Consider the following 21,523-nt stretch of genomic DNA (forward strand, 5'->3'; position numbering starts at 1 on the left):
AACCTCTTAACTAAAGTCTCATCATATTCCTAAGAAAAAAAAAAGGAAAGAAAGAAAGAAGAAGAAGATACAATTGTTACTTTTCTTCTTTGGATCAATTTCATTTTCTCTCTCTCAAATCTCAAATCTTAGGCGGTGTTTCTCCGATCAATCATCTAATGCTCTGATTCGTTGCACTAGGACGTCCGATCGGGTCAAAGTTATGGCCACTGATATAGCAAAGCTCATCGAGCTAGTCTTCGATGAGAAATCATCAGGCGATATCTCCCAGTTGATTGGCTCCGACTCGTCAGTTAGGCTAGGGCTTGAGCGTTTCTTCTGTATTCTCAAATTTGGAGTGGAAGTAAATGGAGACGGTAAACTAGGTCTTGAAAGTTGGGAACAGTCTCAGGCAGGAGCTGTCGCTTTTCTGGCTTGTGCTGTTGCTTACTCAACTCGATCTCTATCAGGTTGTTTTACTTGCATTTTTTTTTTTGTTGATGTTTATTTTATATAAGACGTTCTTGCATACACCGGTGTTAATTTGAATCTTTGATTCAATAGTTGAGAATGCGGAGCCCATAGTTTTCGCTGTCGTGGAGAAGGCACTGGAATTTGCTATATGTTATTTAGAGAATTCCGTATCAAGAATTGATGAATATTCTGTTCAGGTTTGTTATTCCATTTCTTGAGTTTGATTTTCGAATTATATGAATGTTATACTTGTTTTTTTTTTTGTTTTGTTTGTGTATCTTGTTACCTTGTCTTATTGGTTATAGAACTTGGTATTTCTGTCCTATTAAGTGTACGCTCCAAGATACACGGTTTTAATGCAACCACTGACCATTGACTTTTAATAAAACACAAGTCATCGTGCTGTTTGTTGAATTTCCTTTATTTAAGCTCGATTGTAAGTGGGAGACATTAGATTTTCTAACAGCAATATGGTTGATTTAACTAAGTTGAACTGTAATGAAGTCATCTTTGTTGCTATCTCTAATTCCATATGTTTGGGATTGGCTGGTGGTATTATTATTTTTCGTAACCTGACTAGTTTTGTGCCTTGGTCTCACAGGATAATTTGATAAAACTATTGGAGATTGCACTCACAGATGGAACACAAAGGGATATTTTGCAGAATTTGTTTGGAAACAAACTTATATATTTGTTGCCAGCTTCTTCTGTTGAAAATGATACCATTGATTTAGAGGTCCACACCAAGTGTTTGTATCAAGGTACTTGCTTATCTGTTAATCGAGAAATCTGATACAGGCTTTGTTCTCTTAGATTCTGAACTTCATTCTAACATCACATATTCCTTGGTTTAAGGGTGTAATTGTTCAAATGATGATCATTCCGTGGACCGGCTACTGAGTACATTAGCTTCTGAATGCATGCAACTTGATAAACAAAATACTGGAACCAGTTATCTTCCAGATAGTGGAGAGTTGTCTTCTCTTTTTCAGCACTGGGCAGTTGCTCATTTGCAATGTTTTCATCGTCTTATTTTGCTCTGCAAGGAATTGCTTCACCTTCCTGATATAACTGACGAGAAAATATTCTGCACAAATCTTTGCAAGCAACTGTCGTTCTGTTTGAGGATCATAAAGTTACTGAGAATTCTTGGGAAAGATGTCCCTCATGTAGAGTACAGTGACCAATTGCTGCAGTCGGTTGCATACTTTGCTGATTGTCTGACTAGATTGTTTGGGCAGAGATTTGATTTTGGAAGCTATAATGTTGCTGCTGAGAATAACGTTGAAAGCCTTGTATTGTCACTGTTGGAAGAGTTTCTCTTACTTGTTCAGGCCAATTTTAGCAGCACTATATTTCAGAATGTAAGGGCATGTATAGTTGCTTCAATGATGGAACACATGGATGCTAGTGCATGGGTCTATGACAAAGTAGCTACAAGCCAAAAGCCTCCGTTGGCTTTCTTTCCTCGAGTTGTCATTTGTATATTGAAACAAGTTGGTGACATTAAACAGCAAGCAGATCAGTCTTTAGACTGGGAAGCCTTTGATATTAAATATGTAAGCGGCGCTGATGCACAGAGAAGTTCTCCTTTTTGCCACGTTCGATCTGATAAAGTATTTCTCCTGAAGAAGTACAATGTTGAACAACTATTGAACCTCATCTTCCCTATATCTAATGAGTGGTTGGAAAATTTGATGCATGCAGTTCATTTTCTTCATTCTGAAGGAGTAAGTTTAAAAAAGCTGGAGAGGTCATGTTCCAGTGTTGCAAAAGCAGCATTATCCATGGAGGCTGAGAATACTATCTGCCATGAGGAAGAGGCCCTCTTTGGAGACCTTTTTTCTGAGAGTGGACGCTCAGTTGGATCCACTGATGTATGCGATCAACCAGCTATTACGTCAAGCCCAATCCCCAACTCTAATTTGCCAATTCAAGCTGGAATAGAGTTACTCAGCTTCCTTAAACATTGTGTCTTTTCCCCTGATTGGCTTTCTTCTTTGTATAGCAGTGGTTGCACAAAGCTTAAAGGAAGCAACATCGATATACTACTTTCCATCCTTACTTGTCAGGGCTGTTGTTCTGAAGAGAGTATAACATCATATGAAAAAAAGAAGATTGGTGTTCATCAACTTTGCTTTGAGTTGTTGCACCACCTTATCATACGCAGGGTTTTGTCTGGCTCACTGGAAGAATTCCTGGTCGAAAAGGTTTTGAACATTGAGAATGGTGTTTTTGCTTACAATGAGCAAACTTTGACCTTGCTTGCTCATATTCTTATATGTAGGGCAGGCTTGCCTGGTAGCCAGTTGAGAAGTGAAATATTCAGAATATATGTTGGTTTCATTGATCAGAAGATAAAATCAATGTCTTTGAGCTGTCCCACTCTTGAGGAACTTCTGGGGATGTTGCCCTCTATTTATCATATTGAAATTCTTCTTATGGCATTCCACTTATCCTCTGAAGTTGAGAAAATTGCACTGGCAAATCTGATATATTCTTCACTCAAAGAAATTGATGGTCCTCCAGCAGGTTTGAAAAGTATGCAAGTATCATCTTGGGCTCTTATGGTCTCAAGGTTGGTCCTAGTACTACGCCATATGTTATTCTATCCCGGTTCTTGTCCACCTTTATTGCTTAGGGAGTTGAGAACAAAGCTTAGGGAAACTCCATTTGTTGGGGCACGTGCTTGTGATAGCACAAACGGTCAATCTTCATCTTGGTTGTCAACTATTGTTCAGAATCTAATGGGCAAACGGGTCAGAGATAGCCCTTTTTCTGATATTTTACTGAACCAGTTAATTGATATTGTTCCACTTCCGGCTTTGTCTTGTAGAGATGAGACTGATGTTGATCGTTTGAATTTACGTTGGGCTGATTTATGTACCACTCTCTCCCATATTTTGAGCTTTTGGAGAGGCAAAATAGCTTTAACTGTGGATGATCTGATCATAGAGAGATATATGTTTGTACTTTGCTTTGATATCCCTAACATGGCTTCCACTCAGGAAGATCTTCGTTGCTTTTGGAGTGGAGTGCAGAGTCTAGACACCTCGAACATGGAGCACTTATTTTGTTTTAGTCACTCGCTGTTGGAACATAGTGGGGTTTTGACCGAGATATCAGATTTATCAGGCATGGTTCATTCTATGCTGCAGGGCTTGCATGCTGACATATCAGAAGACACAAGGGACCTTGGCTGGGACTTTTTGAGGGATAGTGCATGGATTTCACTGGCTACACTATTACTTAATGCTGGCATTCATGGGAAATGCTCTAAACAAGCCATCACTTGCATGGATCCTTTGTGGTTGGAGAACACATCTGGAAACATCAATATTTCTACTCTTTCAGAAACCTTGGGTTCTCGTATTCTTGATTGCAAGCAAGTTCCAGTGATACTGCAGACATTGTCATCTTTATTGGATAAATATTTAAAAGTTTATGAAGAAGCTTTTCTTTCTGCTTTAAATGGGGGCCATTCTAATCCTGAGAAATTTTCACCCCTATTGCTTCTAAAATTTTCAGAGTTCGACAATAATGAGATCCTTGTTAAAGCTGCACAGAATGCACGTGAATTGGAAGGTCTCCCTGACTATCTGTTAAGTATAGACTGCACTGTTGACAAATTGTCCATAGGAAACCATTCTAAAATCTTCTGGGAATCTGTTTTACATGGCTTTCCTTCTCATATTCAAACGACAAGTGGAATTTTTGTCACTTGTATCCTTTGTATTAGAGGCATCACAACTGTTTTGGATGGTCTGCTCAAGATCACAGATGTTCTAGGAGTTTCATGTATGGAGACAAATGCATGTGTGCAGATTCTTGATTCAGCTATGACAATCAAGTCCGACAAGATATTTGGATGTCTTCATGAAAAATGTAAATCAATTTTCCTGAGCTTGAGCAAAGGTATAGAAGGAACTGATTGGCAGTGTTTGTTTGTATTGAAACGTATGGAACACATTTTATTGGAAATCAATGCCAAAGAGGTCGATGACAATAGCATCTATGAATTGGTTGTTAACAAGACAATTGATCTGGTTGACTCCATGCGAACGGATCCTTCCAGAGCTGTAATTTTGAGGTTCTTCCTCTCTGTTGAAGATGTATCTGAGCAAGTAAAGGCCCTTTATGGTTCCCAGCGTGGTGACTTGTTGGTTTTAATTGATTTACTGGATAAATGTAGCTCTGAGTCAGTTAACATGAAGGTTCTTAAATTTTTCATAGATCTGTCAGGAGAGACTTGTCCTGGCATCGTACAAAAAGTTCAGGAAAGATTTCTTTGCATGGATAGCTCAGTGTTGTCAAAATGGCTGGAAAGGAGATTAGGTCTGATTGCTGAAGTATCAGGTGGAGCGACCTGTTCTAGAGAGTGTTCTGCCTCTCTTAGGGAATTGACTATGACTTTTGTTGCTTGTTTGCTGTCCTCTTCTTCTGATCAGTCAAAGGCATTGCATGGTCATCTATTTGAAGCTGCTCTACTTTTGTTAGATAACACGTTTATCCTTTCTGAAACCGGTAGTGCAAAATCTTATTTCAATTTTCTTGTTCAACTTTCAACGGATGAGTCTTCAATTAGATCCCTTCTGCAGAGAAGTTTGATGCTAATGGAGAAGTTTTCAGGAGATGAGCAACTTCTTCAAGGTCTGAAGTTCCTTTTTGGGTTTCTTATCACTGTTTTGAATGATTGCGGGTCAAACAGAAGCATAGTGGAGAGCTCTTCTGGAAAATCTCTGTATAGCAATGCGGATATGGCACCCGTGTCTTCAAGATCATTTAGTTCAAGGAAAAACTCGGAGGCTTTTGTTCTCACTCCTAGCCAGGAAGGGGGTACGTCAGCTATTGATTGTGATGCAACTTCTTTAGATGAAGATGAGGAGGATGATGAAACTTCAGACGGTGAGGCAGCTAGCATTGACAAGGAGGACGATGAGGATCCTAACAGTGAAAGAGTTCTTGCTTCCAAAGTTTGCACATTTACATCTAGTGGCAGCAATTTTATGGAGCAACACTGGTACTTTTGCTACACCTGTGATCTGACTGTATCTAAAGGCTGTTGTTCTGTGTGCGCAAAAGTCTGCCATCGTGGTCATCGTGTTGTTTATTCCCGCTCAAGTAGATTTTTTTGTGACTGTGGAGCTGGTGGTGTTAGAGGGAGTAACTGCCAATGCTTAAAGCCTCGAAAATTTAGTGGTAGTAGTGTCCCACCTCCTCGTGGTGCTGGAACTTTTCACACTTTCTTACCTTTTACTGAAGAAGGAGATCAGCTGCCTGATAGTGATTCAGATGTTGATGAAGATGTTCCTTCAGAGGCTGATACTGCCATGTTCTCTCTTCCAAGAGGGATTCAAAGCAGGATTCAGTTGTTACTCCAAGAACTTGATGCTGAGGGTCAAGTGCTTAAACTTTGCTCCTCTTTGTTGCCTTCCATAACGAGCAGAAGAGATTCATACCCTTCAAAAGATAGAGAAATAGTGCTGGGGAAGGACAAAGTGCTTTCTTATGGTCTTGATCTTTTGCAATTGAAGAAGGCATATAAAAGTGGGTCTATTGATCTTAAGATAAAAACAGATTACTCTTATGCGAAGGAGCTTAAATCTCATTTAACTAGTGGTTCTCTTGTTAAGTCGTTACTTAGCATCAGTACACGAGGCCGGCTTGCTGTTGGAGAAGGTGACAAAGTGGCTATATTTGATGTTGGACAACTGATTGGACAAGCCACTATTACTCCAGTCACTGCTGATAAGTCTAGTGTCAAACCTCTCTCCAAGAACATTGTTCGCTTTGAAATAGTGCATCTCATCTTCAATCCGGCAGTAGAGAATCACCTTGCTGTGGCAGGTTATGAAGATTGTCAAGTGCTTACTGTAAGTCATCGTGGCGAGGTTTCTGATCGGCTTGCTATTGAACTTGCTTTACAAGGTTCTTATATTAGAAGAGTGGACTGGGTTCCAGGTTCTCAGGTTCAGTTAATGGTAGTAACAAACAAGTTTGTGAAGATATATGATTTATCTCAAGACAACATCAGTCCTATTCATTACTTCACCTTGCCTCAGACTATTGTGGATGCAACACTTGCTGTGGTTGGCCAGGGAAAAATGTTTCTTATTGTCCTTTCAGAACATGGATGCTTATACAAGTTAGAATTGTCAATAGAGGCGAATGTCGCGGTTAAACCATTGACGGAGATGATTCAGCTTCAGGGAAGGGTTGTGTGCGGGAAAGGCTCATCTTTATACTTCTCCACAACTTATAAATTGCTCTTTGTTTCTTATCAAGATGGAACTACTTTGATTGGCCGTTTGAATTCAAATGCAGCATCTCTTATGGAGGTATCAGCAGTATATGATGGTGATCATGATCAAAAGATGCAAGCAGCGGGATTGCAACACTGGAGAGAGTTGCTGATTGGAAGCAACCTATTTGTTTGTTTTTCTAGTACGAAGTCCAATGCATCACTTGTTATTTCATTGGGAGAGCATGAGATATTTGCACAGAATTTGCGGCATTTGGTGGGTTCAACATCACCTTTAGTGGGGATAACTGCATACAAGCCATTATCGAAAGACAAAATCCAATGTCTAGTCTTACATGATGATGGGAGCCTTCAGATATATTCACACATCCCTATTGGCATGGATGTAAATGCAAATGCAGTGTCTGACAGAGTTAAAAAACTGGGTTCTGGTATACTCAGCAAGGCTTATTGTGGGTCAAACACAGAATTCCCATTGGATTTCTTTGAGAAAACAATTTGCATTACTACAGATGTGAAACTGAGTGGGGATGCTATCAGGAATGGTGATTCTGAAGGAGCTAAATTGAGCCTGGCTTCTGAAGATGGGTTTTTGGAGAGTCCTAGTCCTACTGGTTTCAAGGTGCAGTTCCTTGTCTTTGAGCTATTTATATTTGTGTAGAACCTCATAGTGCTCCAGAAGCATGTTACATTTGTGACTAAAATGTGTTTGTGTTTCCTGATTTAACTTTTTTTGGGGGGTTCAAACAGTGCCTTTTACAAATTGATATACTCTCTTTTGTTTTCAAAACATCTACTTGACCTTGAATTTAATCTATCTTATTTATTACCAGTGTGTTAGCATCTTTTCCCTCAGATAATGTAATTGTAGTGAGGTCTGTTTCTTTGTTTAACTGCTTAGTATTGACTTTATTTAATGCATATTTCCCTTTTTTTGCTCAGATAATTGTTTCAAATCCCAATCCTGATATAGTCATGGTTGGTTTCCGGCTACATGTGGGGAATACATCAGCGAATCATATACCTACCAATATTTCCATATTCCAAAGAGAGATAAAATTAGATGAGGGCATGAGGTCTTGGTATGATATTCCGTTTACTGTAGCTGAGTCGCTTCTTGCCGATGAAGAATTTGTATTATCTGTTTCCTCGACTTTCAGTGGTTCCTCATTACCTAGAATTGACTCTCTGGAAGTCTATGGCCGAGCTAAGGATGAATTTGGATGGAAAGAAAAGATGGAGGCAGTTTTGGATATGGAGGCTCGAGCTCTCGGTTGTGGTTCCTGGGGTAGAGGATCAGGGAAGAAGCGTCGAATTGTACAATCTGCAATAATCCAGGAACGGATAGTGGCAGATGGTCTTAGGTTTCTGTCAAAATTCTACTCACTGTGTAGGTCTCCTAGAATCTCAAAGGCTGATGATGCAAAAGTGGACCTAAGCAAACTGAAGTGCAAGCAGTTACTAGAAACTGTCTTTGAAAGTGACAAGGAACCGTTGTTGCAGGCTGCTGCTTGTTCCGTCTTGCAGTCAGTATTCCCCAAGAAGGAGATGTATTACAAAGTACTGCTCCTTTATACATATGGTCAGGCAATTATGTTCTGTACATGATATTTTTCTGTTGTTTTTATGTGTATCTTCCTTTGCACAGGTAAAGGACACTATGCGCCTCCTTGGAGTGATGAAATCAACTGCCATGCTATCATCGAAGTTGGGTGTTGGCTATGCCACAGCTGGGTGTATTATTGAAGAGTTCACAGCTCAAATGCGTGCAGTCTCCAAGATCGCGTTACAACGTAGATCTAACTTGGCCACCTTTCTGGAGAGAAATGGTACTGTTGCTAATGTGTAAATTTTCATTTTTATCATACATTTATCCTGTTACTTTATAACTTATTCTCTTATATCTCTATCAAAGACCTTTTTATTCTTCTTCTTATTATTATTATTTTGTTACCAAAATATCAAAAATCTTGTTTGTGATGGTCTTATGTTATTGTCATGTCATTGCTATTTTTTCAGTTGGTAGCTTATTCTCTAATTGTCTCCCATCTAAATTATGATCTGTTGTCGGATTGCTATTACTTTTTTGTTGTCGTCCTGATTGTCAAAAGCTGTGTGTACTCACTCTCAATTGGTTACAGACGTAACTGATTTGTTATGTGAAACTTTTTTTCCAGTAATTCAAACGTAACTTATTTGTCAAAAGCTACATCATTTCTAGTAATTCATGTGTGATCTTTGTGAACTAGTTTGTTGTAATCCCTACCCTGTTCTTTCTTTAACATGACTTGCTATTTTGTTATCAGATTGGATACGTGTAAGGAGTTTCTTTTCTTTCTTTTTTTTTTAAAAAAAGAGATACATTTAAGGTGCTAAAACAAAATATTTCTTGGTTATTAAGGTTTGGAAATTCACGGAGTCTTGGACACTTGAGTTCATGTTTTTTTAGATTGGTAGAAAACGAGTTAATAAAATGGATCATGTATATGAATTAATGATTCACAACATTTCCTTTGACTGATTGCACTATGGAGTTGGGAAAGTATGCATTTTCTTGCCCATGGTTGTGTAGAATATTCCAAGCCAAATATTATCCTTGTTATTTGATATTGACAGCGGTATTTGAAAACAATGTTTGTCATTTGCACATAGATTTAGGTTTCTCACCGTGTTACCATTGTCCTTGTATATGTAGGTTCGGAAGTTGTTGACGGGCTTATGCAAGTACTATGGGAGATTTTGGAAGTAGAACAGCCAGATACCCAAACAATGAACAATATTGTTATCTCTTCTGTGGAATTGATATACTGTTATGCTGAATGTCTGGCTTTACACGGTAAAGATTCAGAAAGGAACTCTATTGCCCCTGCTGTGTCATTGTTCAAGAAACTTCTGTTCTCCTCTGATGAGTCTGTTCAGACGTCCAGCAGGTAGTTTCTATTTGTGGAGCTTTTTTTGTTTTGCATCATCCATAGGCCTCTGGCTTCTCATATTGTCTATTTTTTTGGGTATATTAGCTCATTACTTCCATTCTTTTGCTTCAGCTTGGCTATATCTTCACGGTTGCTTCAGGTTCCATTTCCAAAGCAAACTATGTTAAGTGCAGACGAGTCTGCAGAGAATGTTCCACCTGTCCCAGTACACACTGACATGAGAACCACTACTGTTGGTAATGATCAGATCATGGTTGAAGAGGACGCTATCACATCCTCTGTGCAGTACTGTTGTGATGGCTGTTCAACTGTCCCTATACTCAGACGTAGATGGCATTGCACTATTTGCCCTGACTTTGATTTGTGTGAAGCATGTCATGAACTAGTTGCGGACAGGCTCCCTCCACCACATTCTAGAGATCATCCAATGACGGCAATTCCAATAGAAGTAGAAATTTTAGGTGGAGAAGGCACTGAAATGAATTTCTCTGCAAATGATCTACATGATTCAGGCTTGTTACCACCTGCGGTTGATAAAAATGCCCAAACTTCTACTCCATCCATCCATTCGCTTGAACCTAGCGAGTCAGGAGACTTTTCTGCTATAGTGACTGATCCGGTTATGATTTCAGCCTCAAAAAGGGCAGTGAATTCCTTGCTTCTGTCTGAATTTCTTCAGCAAATGAAAGGTTGGATGGAAGCTATATCAGGAGTTCAGGCTGTGCCCATAATGCAGTTCTTTTACAGATTATCATCTACAGTAGGAGGACCTTTTGTTGATAGCTCAAAACCAGAAAATGTAGATCTGGAGAAATTAATAAGATGGTTCCTGGAAGAGATTAATTTAAACAAGCCTTTTGTTGCAAGAGAACGTTCTTCATTTGGTGAAGTTGCTATTCTGGTATTTATGTTCTTCACTCTGATGCTAAGAAACTGGCATCATCCTGGCAATGAAAGTTCTGTTTCAAAATCAAATGGAAGTGGAGATGCTCATGAAAGAGGTAGCATTGCATATCCAGTTTCCACTTCAAGTGCTGCATCTTCCTCTTTGGATGATCAAGATAAAAGTGATTTTGCTTTGCAGCTGCATCAAGCTTGTGCTTCCCTCAAACAGCAATCATTTGTAAATTATCTAATGGATATACTACAACAGCTTGTCCATGTTTTCAAGTCACAAAATGTTAATTTTGATGGAGGAAATAGTCCAAACCTTAGTTCAGGATGTGGGGCTTTGCTAACGGTGAAACGGGATCTACCAGCTGGCAATTTCTCACCATTTTTTTCAGATTCATATGCGAAATCTCACCGGGCAGATATATTTGCAGATTACCACAGGCTGTTATTGGAAAATACTTTCCGCCTTGTTTATACTTTGGTTCGACCAGATAAACATGACAAGAGTGGGGAGAGAGAAAGGCCTTGCAAGGTTTCCTCTGGGAAAGATTTGAAACTAGATGGTTACCAGGATGTCTTTTGTAGTTACATTAATAACCCGCGTACAGCTTTTGTGAGAAGGTATGCAAGGAGGCTTTTCTTGCATCTATGTGGCAGCAAAACTCACTATTACAGTGTTAGAGATTCTTGGCAATTTTCAAGTGAATTTAAGAAGCTTTACAAGTACAAAGGAAAATCTGGTGGTTTCCAGAATACACTCCCATATGAAAGAAGTGTTAAAATAGTCAAGTGCCTTTCTACTGTAGCTGAAGTAGCTGCTTCACGACCCAGAAACTGGCAAAAGTATTGTCTAAGACATACAGATATCTTACAGTTTTTGATGGATGGGTTGTTCTATTTTGGGGAGGAGTCTGTCGTTCAGACTCTTAAGCTTCTGAGCTTGGCATTCTATACTGGTAAGGATGTTAGCCAATCATTACAGAAATTTGAAGTTGGGGATACAGGGATAAGTTCAGATAAATCAGGATCACAATCTCTGGAGCCAAAGAAGAAGAAGAAAGGAGAAGAGGGATCTGAATCTGGCTCTGAGAAGTCATACCTGGATATGGAGCAAGTTGTGGACATTTTCTTTGTTAAGGATGGAGATATCTTAAAGCTGTTCATTGATTACTTCTTATTGGAGTGGAACTCAAGCTCTGTGAGGATGGAAGCTAGATCTGTTCTTTATGGCATTTGGCACCACACGAAATATCCATTGAAAGAAACGATATTGATAACTCTTCTACAGAAAATTAAGTGTTTGCCGATGTATGGTCAGAATATCATTGAATATACTGAACTTGTCACACATTTGCTGGAGAAGATTTCTGATAACCTGTCAAAGCAACAGAGCTCTGAAATTGTAGAACGATGTTTGACCCCTGATGTGGTAAGGTTCATATTTGAGACACTTCACTCGCAAAATGAGCTTTTGGCTAATCATCCCAATTCAGCTATCTACAATACTTTGAGTAGTCTAGTGGAATTTGATGGTTATTATCTCGAGAGTGAACCTTGTGTTGCCTGTAGCACTCCAGAGGTTCCATATAGCCGGATGAAGTTAGAAAGTTTGAAATCAGAAACAAAGTTCACTGACAATCGCATTATAGTGAAATGCACAGGAAGCTACACCATCCAGAGCGTGAGCATGAATGTTCATGATTCTCGGAGATCAAAATCAGTAAGAATCTTGAACCTTTATTACAATAACAGGCCTGTGGCTGATTTGTCAGAGTTAAAGAACAACTGGTCGTTATGGAAACGTGCAAAGAGCTGCCATCTAACGTTCAATCAGACTGAGCTAAAAGTAGACTTCACCATTCCTATTACAGCATGTAATTTCATGATTGAGCTAGATTCATTCTATGAAAATCTTCAAGCTCTGTCTCTTGAGCCATTGCAATGTCCACGCTGCAGTAGGCAGGTGACTGATAAGCATGGGATTTGCAGCAATTGTCATGAAAATGCATATCAGTGCAGGCAATGCCGCAATATTAATTATGAGAATTTGGATTCATTTCTATGCAATGAATGTGGGTACAGCAAATATGGCCGTTTTGAATTTAATTTCATGGCAAAGCCCAGTTTCACATTTGATGAAATGGAGAACGATGAAGACATGAAGCGGGGCCTATCAGCCATAGAATCTGAATCTGAGAATGCTCACAGGAGATATCAACAGCTTCTGGGTTTTAAGAAGCCATTGCTGAAGATAGTATCAAGCATTGGGGAAAATGAGATGGAACCGCAGCAGGATTCTGTTCAGCAGATGATGGTTTCTTTACCTGGGCCTTCTTGTAAGATAAGTCGTAAAATTGCTCTTCTTGGTGTCCTCTATGGTGAGAAGTGTAAAGCTGCTTTTGATTCTGTTAGCAAAAGCGTGCAGACTCTTCAAGGGCTTAGACGTGTTTTGATGTCTTACCTGCATCAAAAGCATTCTGGCCAAACACACATTTCATCAAGGTTTATTGTATCTAGGTCATCAAATAGTTGTTATGGATGTGCTTCGACCTTTGTTGCACAGTGCTTGGAAATACTCCAGGTGTTATCCAGGCACCCCAATTCCAAGAAACAACTAGTCTCTGCCGGAATTTTATCTCAATTGTTTGAAAATAATATTCATCAGGGTCCAAAAACTGCCCGTGTTCATGCCAGGGCAGCACTTTGTGCTTTTTCTGAAGGTGATATCAATGCAGTGACCGAGTTAAACTGCTTAATACAGAAGAAAGTGATGTACTGTTTAGAGCATCACCGTTCTATGGACATTGCCTTGGCCACCCATGATGAACTGCTCTTACTTTCAGAGGTGTGTTCTTTGGCAGATGAATTTTGGGAGTCAAGGTTACGGGTGGTCTTCCAATTGTTATTTTCATCAATTAAACTTGGAGCCAAACATCCTGCAATATCAGAGCATATTATTCTTCCATGTCTGAGGATTATATCACAGGTATGTACTCCTCCAAAACCTGATACGGCTAACAAAGAGCTAAGCCTTGTTCCTGGAAACAAATCTGGAAAAGAAACTTCAGAAAAAACTTGGGATGGTTCTCATAAGACTCAGGAAATTCAGTTAGTGAGCTACACTGAATGGGAGAAGGGCGCATCATATCTTGATTTTGTAAGGCGGCAGTATAAAGTGTCTCAAGCTGCTGCCAAAGGGAGCCAAAGATCCCGTCCTCAAAGATACGATTACCTGGCACTGAAATACGCTCTTAAGTGGAAGCGACGTGCTTGCAAGACAAAGAATGATTTGACATCATTTGAGCTTGGATCTTGGGTTACAGAACTGGTATTGAGTGCCTGTTCACAATCCATAAGATCTGAGATGTGCTCAATGATCAGCTTGCTTTGTGGCCAAAATAGTTCGAGGCAGTTCCGCTTATTGAATTTGCTTCTTTCTCTATTACCCGCTACTCTTTCTGCGGGTGAAAATGCTGCTGAGTATTTCGAGTTACTCTTTAAGATGATTGAATCTGAAGAGTCTCGGCTTTTCCTGACAGTTCGTGGATGTCTCGGCACAATATGTGAGTTACTTACTCAAGAAGTTAGCAATGTGGAATCACTAGAGAGGAGCCTCCACATTGATATCTCACAAGGGTTTATTCTTCACAAACTCATAGAGCTCCTGGGAAAATTTTTGGAGGTTCCTAATATTAGATCGAGGTACGTTTTTGTGGGCTTATATGTACCGATTCTTGATCATACTGTTCATCATTCTAAGAAGTTTTGATTTCCAGGTTTATGCGGGACAAGCTGTTGTCTGGAGTGCTTGAGGCTTTCATTGTTATTAGAGGTTTGGTTGTGCAGAAGACTAAATTGATAAGTGATTCAAATCTACTTCTAAAGAACCTCTTGGATGGTCTTACCCTTGAGAGTGATGGGAATAAGAAACAGTTCATCCAGGCCTGTGTTAGTGGTCTGCAAACTCATGGAGAGAATGGCAAAGAACGAACATCTTTGGTATGTAGGAGAACCTTTGTTTGGTTAATATCAAATTTATTGATGCATGTTGTTGGTATATCATAACATTGCTCCAACTCTAAGTTTAATCTCCATGATATTGTGCATTTATGGAAAGTGGTATTTTATTACAATCACAATTCCTTTTGAAAGTTAATGTGTGATTTTGTTTGCATTTGGTGTAAAAGTGCGATTAAGTTGGATTAAATATTTTAAGGTAAAAAGTGGATGAAATAAAGTGATTTTTGGACATTCTTTTATATCATGTTACATTTTTTTTGAAAAGTTTTTTGCCAAACAGATTAATTATTTATTTTTTGGCAAAGTAAAAAGTGGATATCCAAAAAGGCTCATTATGGATTGGCACCATTGTGGCCCCAAATTGCCTCTTGGGGCACTTTGTTTGAATTTAATTTGCATTGGTTAATCATACGGGTTTTGTTCCTAGCAGAACATGCAAAACAAACTGGCAGGCAATAGATGAGCTTGCAAAAATTGTTTCTATTCTTCCCTGCTTTCCTTTGTTTTTGCTTCATTAGAGTTATACTTCTTTGGCCTTCCTTTTTGGTGGGTTACAGGCACTTTGTCTTCATATTGTTTACTGCGACTCTAGAAGTTGCCTAAATTTCTAATGGATGATAATTTGTTTCCTCTGCATATACAGTTCATCTTGGAGCAGCTTTGCAATCTGATTTCCCCCTCTAAACCTGAGCCTGTATATCTTCTAGTTCTCAACAAAGCACACACTCAAGAGGAATTTATTAGAGGCTCAATGACAAAAAACCCTTATTCGAGTGCTGAGATTGGTCCTTTGATGCGTGATGTGAAAAACAAGATCTGCCACCAGTTAGATATGTTAGGTCTTGTTGAAGATGACTACGGAATGGAGTTGCTAGTAGCTGGGAGTATCATCTCTCTGGATCTGAGCATTGCTCAAGTGTATGAACAAGTATGGAGAAAAACAAACCAGTCATCACATAATACAGCTGGCACTGCTGCAGTATCCACTAGTGTTGCTACTTCAGTTAGGGAATGTCCTCCAATGACAGTGACATATCGACTGCAGGTTAGTTTATTATAGACTTTGTATCTTTATCTACAAAAGTAGATACATTGTTTCTTTAATACTTTTAAGTTAGAATATGTTTTGTTCTGGTTGTTTGTTTAAATATCATGTTGGTCTTTGTTCATACTCGTACCAACTTTATAGACATTATTGTTTTTTGAAAAGTTATGCTTATATAAATTGCAATGTTACAAAATACAATTTAAAAAGTACAAGTGAGAGTAATCAAAATTAAAATATAAGTGAAAGGGGGATGCACTACATAGATTCAAAGCAACACACTTGATTAAATAAATGTCTAGAAGTAAAAAACTAGAAATAAGCATCGCTATCCCACCTAAATCAAGATGCATGGAGCCACACCATCTCCTTCAGTATAGACTTATTATTTGGTTAATTGTTTATTGATATCCAGATCACATTTAAGTTAGATTTTGTTTCCCCAATTTCCTTTTGCCCACCGCGAACAATATCCTATCAGTCCTGGGGGATAAGGATGAAAGAATACAACAGCAGGTGTCCTGCATTTGAAATACTGATTTTTTAGGAGCAAGTTTAAATAAGGTTTCAGTTTATCGGCTTTGCAGCTATAGAAATTTTGAAGATAGTCTACTGAGTGTATTACTAAACCAATTTTCCTTCTGCAATTTTGGCAGGGACTAGATGGTGAGGCTACTGAACCAATGATAAAAGAATTGGAAGAAGACAGGGAGGAGTGCCAGGACCCAGAAGTTGAGTTTGCAATAGCAGCTGCAGTACGCGAGTGTGGTGGGCTAGAGATTATCTTGGGCATGATTCAGGTATTCAAGCCTATATCATCATATGTGGTATTTCTTTTAAACTCCCATTGACATATGTTGTTGAAAAATAGTGAACGCATTGCATTTCTTGTAAACATGAAATTGTAAAAAGTTCATGGTTGTTTTGTCTACATTTCAGCTTGTTTAACACGATCTATTTCATAATTTGTTTGTGACATCTGTCCATGTGCATATTATTTTGTACAGAGCTTGGTCATGGAAAAATGTGATAACTGGTGCATGATAATTTATTAATTTTAGGTTTTACTGTATCAGTTGTTAATTTGATAGTGAACATTCTCTTGGTATTTTCATAATTTTGGAAAACCACATCAGTTGTTAATCTTTTTGAATATTAAAATTTGTTGTATAGTCACCACCACATCTCTGTTTTGTAGCGTCTGTGTGATGATTTCAAGTCGAGTCAGGAGCAGTTGATTGTAGTGCTTAATCTCCTAATGCTTTGCTGCAAAATAAGAGAGAATAGAAGGGCCTTACTTAGGCTGGGAGCTTTAACTGTACTGCTTGAAACTGTAAGGCATGCTTTCACTGTGGATGCTATGGAGCTAGCTGAAGGTATACTTCTGATTGTGGAAAGTCTTACACTGGAGGCAAATGAAAGTGACAACATTAGCTTTGCACCGAGATCTCTTACTGTTACTAGTGGAGAAACTGGTGATGGTGAACAAGCAAAGAAAATAGTTCTCATGTTCCTTGATAGATTGTGTCATCCACCAGGTCTTAAAAAATCAAATAAGCAACAGAGAAATACTGAAATGGTTGCGAGAATCTTGCCTTACTTGACCTACGGGGAACCTGCGGCTATGGAAACCCTTATACAGCACTTTGACCCATACCTACAAGACTGGAGAGAATTTGACAAGTTGCAACAAATGGATCATGAAGACAGTACCACACAGCACGCAGAAAAACAGAGATTTTCAGTAGAGAACTTTGTCAGAGTCTCGGAGTCGCTGAAGACAAGTTCCTGCGGTGGACGATTTAAGGACATAATTTTGGAGAAAGGAATAACTCGTTCTGCAGTGAAACATCTGAGACAGAGTTTTGCATTTATTGATCAGACTGCATTTAGATCTTCAGTTGAATGGGCGTCAGCTTTAAAACTTCCGTCCATTCCTTTTGTGCTGTCTATGCTGAGGGGATTGTCCATGGGTCACCTTCCCACACAAAAATGTATCGACGATGGAGGAATATTGCCTTTGCTTCATGCTCTGGAAGGAGTCCCGGGAGAAAATGAAATTGGAGCCAGAGCTGAGAACCTTTTGGATGTTGTTTCTAACAAGGAGGGTACAGGAGATGGGTTCCTTGCTGAGAAGGTTCACAAACTGAGGGATGCTACCAAGGATGAGATGAGGCGAAAGGCTTTGATAAAGAGAGAACAGATGCTTAAGGTTTGAAATTTTCAGAGCTTCTAAATACTAGATTTATTGATTTCAAATTCTTTCTCTTTACTTTTCTTTTGCATCTTATTTCTGTTCATGAATCATTCAGGCCTTGTTTGATATGGGGTTATTTTTAAATAACCCTGTTTGATATAGGTTATGAAAAACCAGTTTATTTTTCTTTTTTTTTTGGGAAAAAGGAAAAAAACAGGTTATTTGGTATTATTTGAGTAAAAAGACACGAGGGGTATAAATGTATCATGAATACATTTTTTATTTTATATTCTTTAAAAAGAGGGTATTTTAGTTGATGATGTTGATGTGATATTGGTTTATTTGGAATTCTCACATCAAACAAGGCCTTAGATATAAATTTAATGGACTCCCAATTTCTGATATGATTGTCGTGCCTTTATTTTTATACAGAAAAAACTATGTAAAAGATGTTAACTGTAGTAGGACGTGTTGGTGGGTAATCTTTGGACGTGAGTTATTTTTTATCTCTTTCCAGTCCTTGATTCTCATTATGCAAAAAGAGTGAAGTATAAAGAGATGATGAATGATAGAATACGAGTAATATTTTTCATTTTGATTTGAAAATACTTAAAATTTCAGTTTCCTAATTTGAATCTATATGAGAAACATGCAATGAATTTCCAAATTTGTCTTGGAATAATTTTAGTTTCCAAACATAATCTCATTTTTGGTTCCACAAGTTTTGTATCCAGGTGTGTCTGAATGGGGGGTCTTTGTCTGACGTGATATACTCTATTAATTTCACAGGGACTTGGGATGCGACAGGAAATTTCTTCAGATGGAGGCGAGAGAATTGTAGTAGCTCGGCCAGTTCTTGAAGGTTTGGATGAAATGGAAGAGGAGGAAGGTGGATTAGCATGCATGGTATGCAGGGAAGGATACGGTTTAAGGCCCACTGACCTGCTTGGAGTTTACACTTTCAGCAAGCGTGTTAACCTAGGAGTTGGAACAACAGCAGGCAGTAGTACTGCTCGTGTGGAGCATGTTTACACAACTGTTAGCCATTTTAATATTATACATTTTCAGTGTCATCAAGAAGCCAAAAGAGCTGATGCTGCATTGAAAACTCCCAAAAAGGAATGGGATGGGGCTGCCCTTAGGAACAATGAGACCCTCTGCAATAGTCTCTTCCCCCTGAGAGGTCCATCCGTCCCTGTCTCACAATATGTTCGATATGTGGATCTGTACTGGGATAACCTTCATGCTTTAGGGCGTTCAGATGGAAGCCGTCTCAGGTTGTTGACATATGACATTGTTCTGGTATGTAGTCACATTCTTTTTTTACTTCTCAATATATTTATGCATTCTCTACTTTAGAAATGTAGGCCTTGTTTGATGAAGGGTTATTTGGATTTAATCCAAATAATCTCTAATCTCATCATCTTTCAAATCTTCAACCAAAATACAGAATTACCGTTACTTTATTATTTATAACATTGTACATATTAAATACCAAGGATATGTATATTATTTATAACATTTTACATATTAAATACCAAGGATATTTATTTTAGTCATTTAACCCAAGAGCTTGTTTAATGTAGGGTTATATAGAAATAATCTGGTTATATGAAAAACAAAAACCTTGTTTGATGAAAAAGTATATTATTTGAGATTTGCTGGGTTGAATAACTAAAATATCCTTAGTATTTTCTTGTAAATGTTATAAAAACTCAAGTAAGGGTATTTTAGTTGATAATTTTATTGTTGATGAGATTAGGGGTGTTTAATCCAAATAACCCTTCTTCAAACAAGCCCAGATAACGCCAAATAATCCACTTTTTCATCCCCCCCCCCCCCAAAAAAAAATACATCAAACAAGCTCATAGTTGTCTGGTAATTTTATTTAAAAAAGGAAACTTCATTAAAACTACAGGAAATGAAAAAATCTGGTAAGTTTTACTCTGGTAAAAATCTTGTTATTTGTTTGTAAGTTGCCCTCACAGCCTTTGTAACTTTCTTGACTGTTGGAGTTTTTCATCTTCTCATTTTAGAAAATTATCAAGTGATTGAATCTTTTCCTTATATAATATTTAGTTTGGTTAGGTTGTTTCTAAACTTGAAGTTTTTCCATGGGATCCAACATCTATCTCTAGTTAGCCAAAACCATTTTGTTGGAACTTGTATTGATCAATGGTGTGGTATTTTTAATCTGCAGATGCTTGCTCGATTTGCTATGGGTGCTTCTTTTAGTACGGATTGTAAAGGTGGAGGAAAGGAAAGTAACTCGAAATTTCTTCCTTTCATGATTCAAATGGCTCGTCATTTCCTGGACCAGGGCAACCCTTCCCAACGCAGTAGCATGGCAAAGGCTATAGACACATATTTGTCATCTGCTTCAACGCCATCATCATCTGGTACACAACAACAACAACAATCAGAAGAAACAGTGCAATTCTCGATGGTAAATTCCCTTCTATCCGAATCTTATGAGTCCTGGCTGCAGCACCGTCTAGCCTTCTTGCAGCGTGGTATATACCATAATTATATGCAGCACACTCACGCATCGTCATCCTCCAATCAACCTAAAAAGGAATCGCACGAGCTCTATCCGATTGTGAAACCGATTCTCATTTACACGGGATTGATTGAGCAGCTGCAGCGTTTCTTCAAGGTGAAGAAAAGTGGAAATGTGGGATCGGAGGAGGAGGCGTTGGTGGATGAGAATGGAAAGTTGGAAGGGTGGGAAGTGAGGATGAAAGAGAGACTGTTGAATGTGAAGGAGATGGTTGGGTTGTCGAGGGAGTTGCAATCGTGGCTGGACGATATAAATAGTGCGGCGGATTTACAAGAGGCGTTTGATGTTATGGGAGCTTTAGGTGATGTGATCTCAGCCGCTGGTAAATGTGAAGATTTCGTGTTTGATTCGATCGGTGGTGGTGGAGGAAAAGTGGATACTTGAAAAAGGTTTGGTAATAGAATCGACCTCTATCTATAGATGTATTCCTTTTTGATTAATGGTTGACGAATGGATATCTCATTTGATTACTCTTAAAATCATTTCAGGCAGGCGCACTCTTGAAGCTATTATCCACGCCCTCCCCTTGCTATTTCTTCTTCAGGTTCTTCATTTTTTATTTGTATACGCTGAAATGCTCTAGCAAGGTTAAAATAACAATTATTTTCTACTTGCATAAATAATAGAGTAATGTTGTTTGATCCACTCAACTTTTTTGTACTTCTTTTCCCTCGAAGGGGAGGAGCATTTACCTCTTATAGAGTTTTGCAAATGATTTCCAACCAAACTAGTATAATAGAGATATAATTGTCTGTCGATATGAAATCTTAGTGCGAGAAATTGTCTATAAGAGTTATGATTTAGGAGAGGTCATGACTCTATATATAGTCCTGTTCACTTGTTTAAGGAAATAAACCCTGAAAACTCTTTTAAAGGTTCAATTCTTATTGATATGGGGTTGAAATAGGGTGAAGGGAGACTTATTATATATATATATATATATGTGTTTTCTTACTTTTGATTACCATTTCCAATGGAAAGAAACATTTTATTTTCCTTATTAAATCTCACAAGCATACAAAAGAGAAAGAAAAACTATAAATACCCATATAAGATATTATTATTGTTTACATCATATTCTTTTTTTAAATATACAAAATGTCATAATTTAATAAAATAATAAAGATATAAACATTTAATATAAATTGTCATACTAATT

General features: G+C 38.3%; 1 protein-coding gene across 2 annotated transcripts; it reads left to right on the top strand.

The window, feature by feature from the left end:
- Window positions 1-55: 55 nt before the first annotated feature.
- Window positions 56-21,005, top strand: LOC124918775 (auxin transport protein BIG). Of its 2 annotated transcripts, none has more exons than XM_047458819.1 (15): window positions 56-449; window positions 544-650; window positions 1,055-1,214; window positions 1,309-7,337; window positions 7,658-8,275; window positions 8,364-8,544; window positions 9,411-9,645; window positions 9,760-14,244; window positions 14,319-14,541; window positions 15,206-15,607; window positions 16,264-16,407; window positions 16,806-17,819; window positions 18,594-19,106; window positions 20,005-20,758; window positions 20,853-21,005. In XM_047458819.1, exons 1-14 carry the CDS (start codon window positions 203-205, stop codon window positions 20,746-20,748), a joined length of 15,102 nt encoding a protein of 5,033 aa, XP_047314775.1. In that variant the 5' UTR covers window positions 56-202; the 3' UTR covers window positions 20,749-20,758; window positions 20,853-21,005. The 2 variants fall into 2 exon arrangements, with proteins under 2 accessions (XP_047314775.1, XP_047314774.1); XM_047458818.1 differs by having other exon boundaries at window positions 20,005-20,753.
- Window positions 21,006-21,523: the final 518 nt, after the last annotated feature.

This window comes from Impatiens glandulifera, chromosome 1 (assembly GCF_907164915.1).
Source record: "Impatiens glandulifera chromosome 1, dImpGla2.1, whole genome shotgun sequence".
NCBI lineage: Eukaryota > Viridiplantae > Streptophyta > Magnoliopsida > Ericales > Balsaminaceae > Impatiens > Impatiens glandulifera.

Coding starts and splice junctions, on each gene's coding strand:
- LOC124918775 (XM_047458819.1), top strand. CDS start 203: ATGGCCACTGATATAGCAAAGCTCATCGAGCTAGTCTTCGATGAGAAA. Junction 8,545..9,410: donor CACCTTTCTGGAGAGAAATG/GTACTGTTGCTA, acceptor TTGTATATGTAG/GTTCGGAAGTTGTTGACGGG. Junction 19,107..20,004: donor TGACATATGACATTGTTCTG/GTATGTAGTCAC, acceptor TTTAATCTGCAG/ATGCTTGCTCGATTTGCTAT.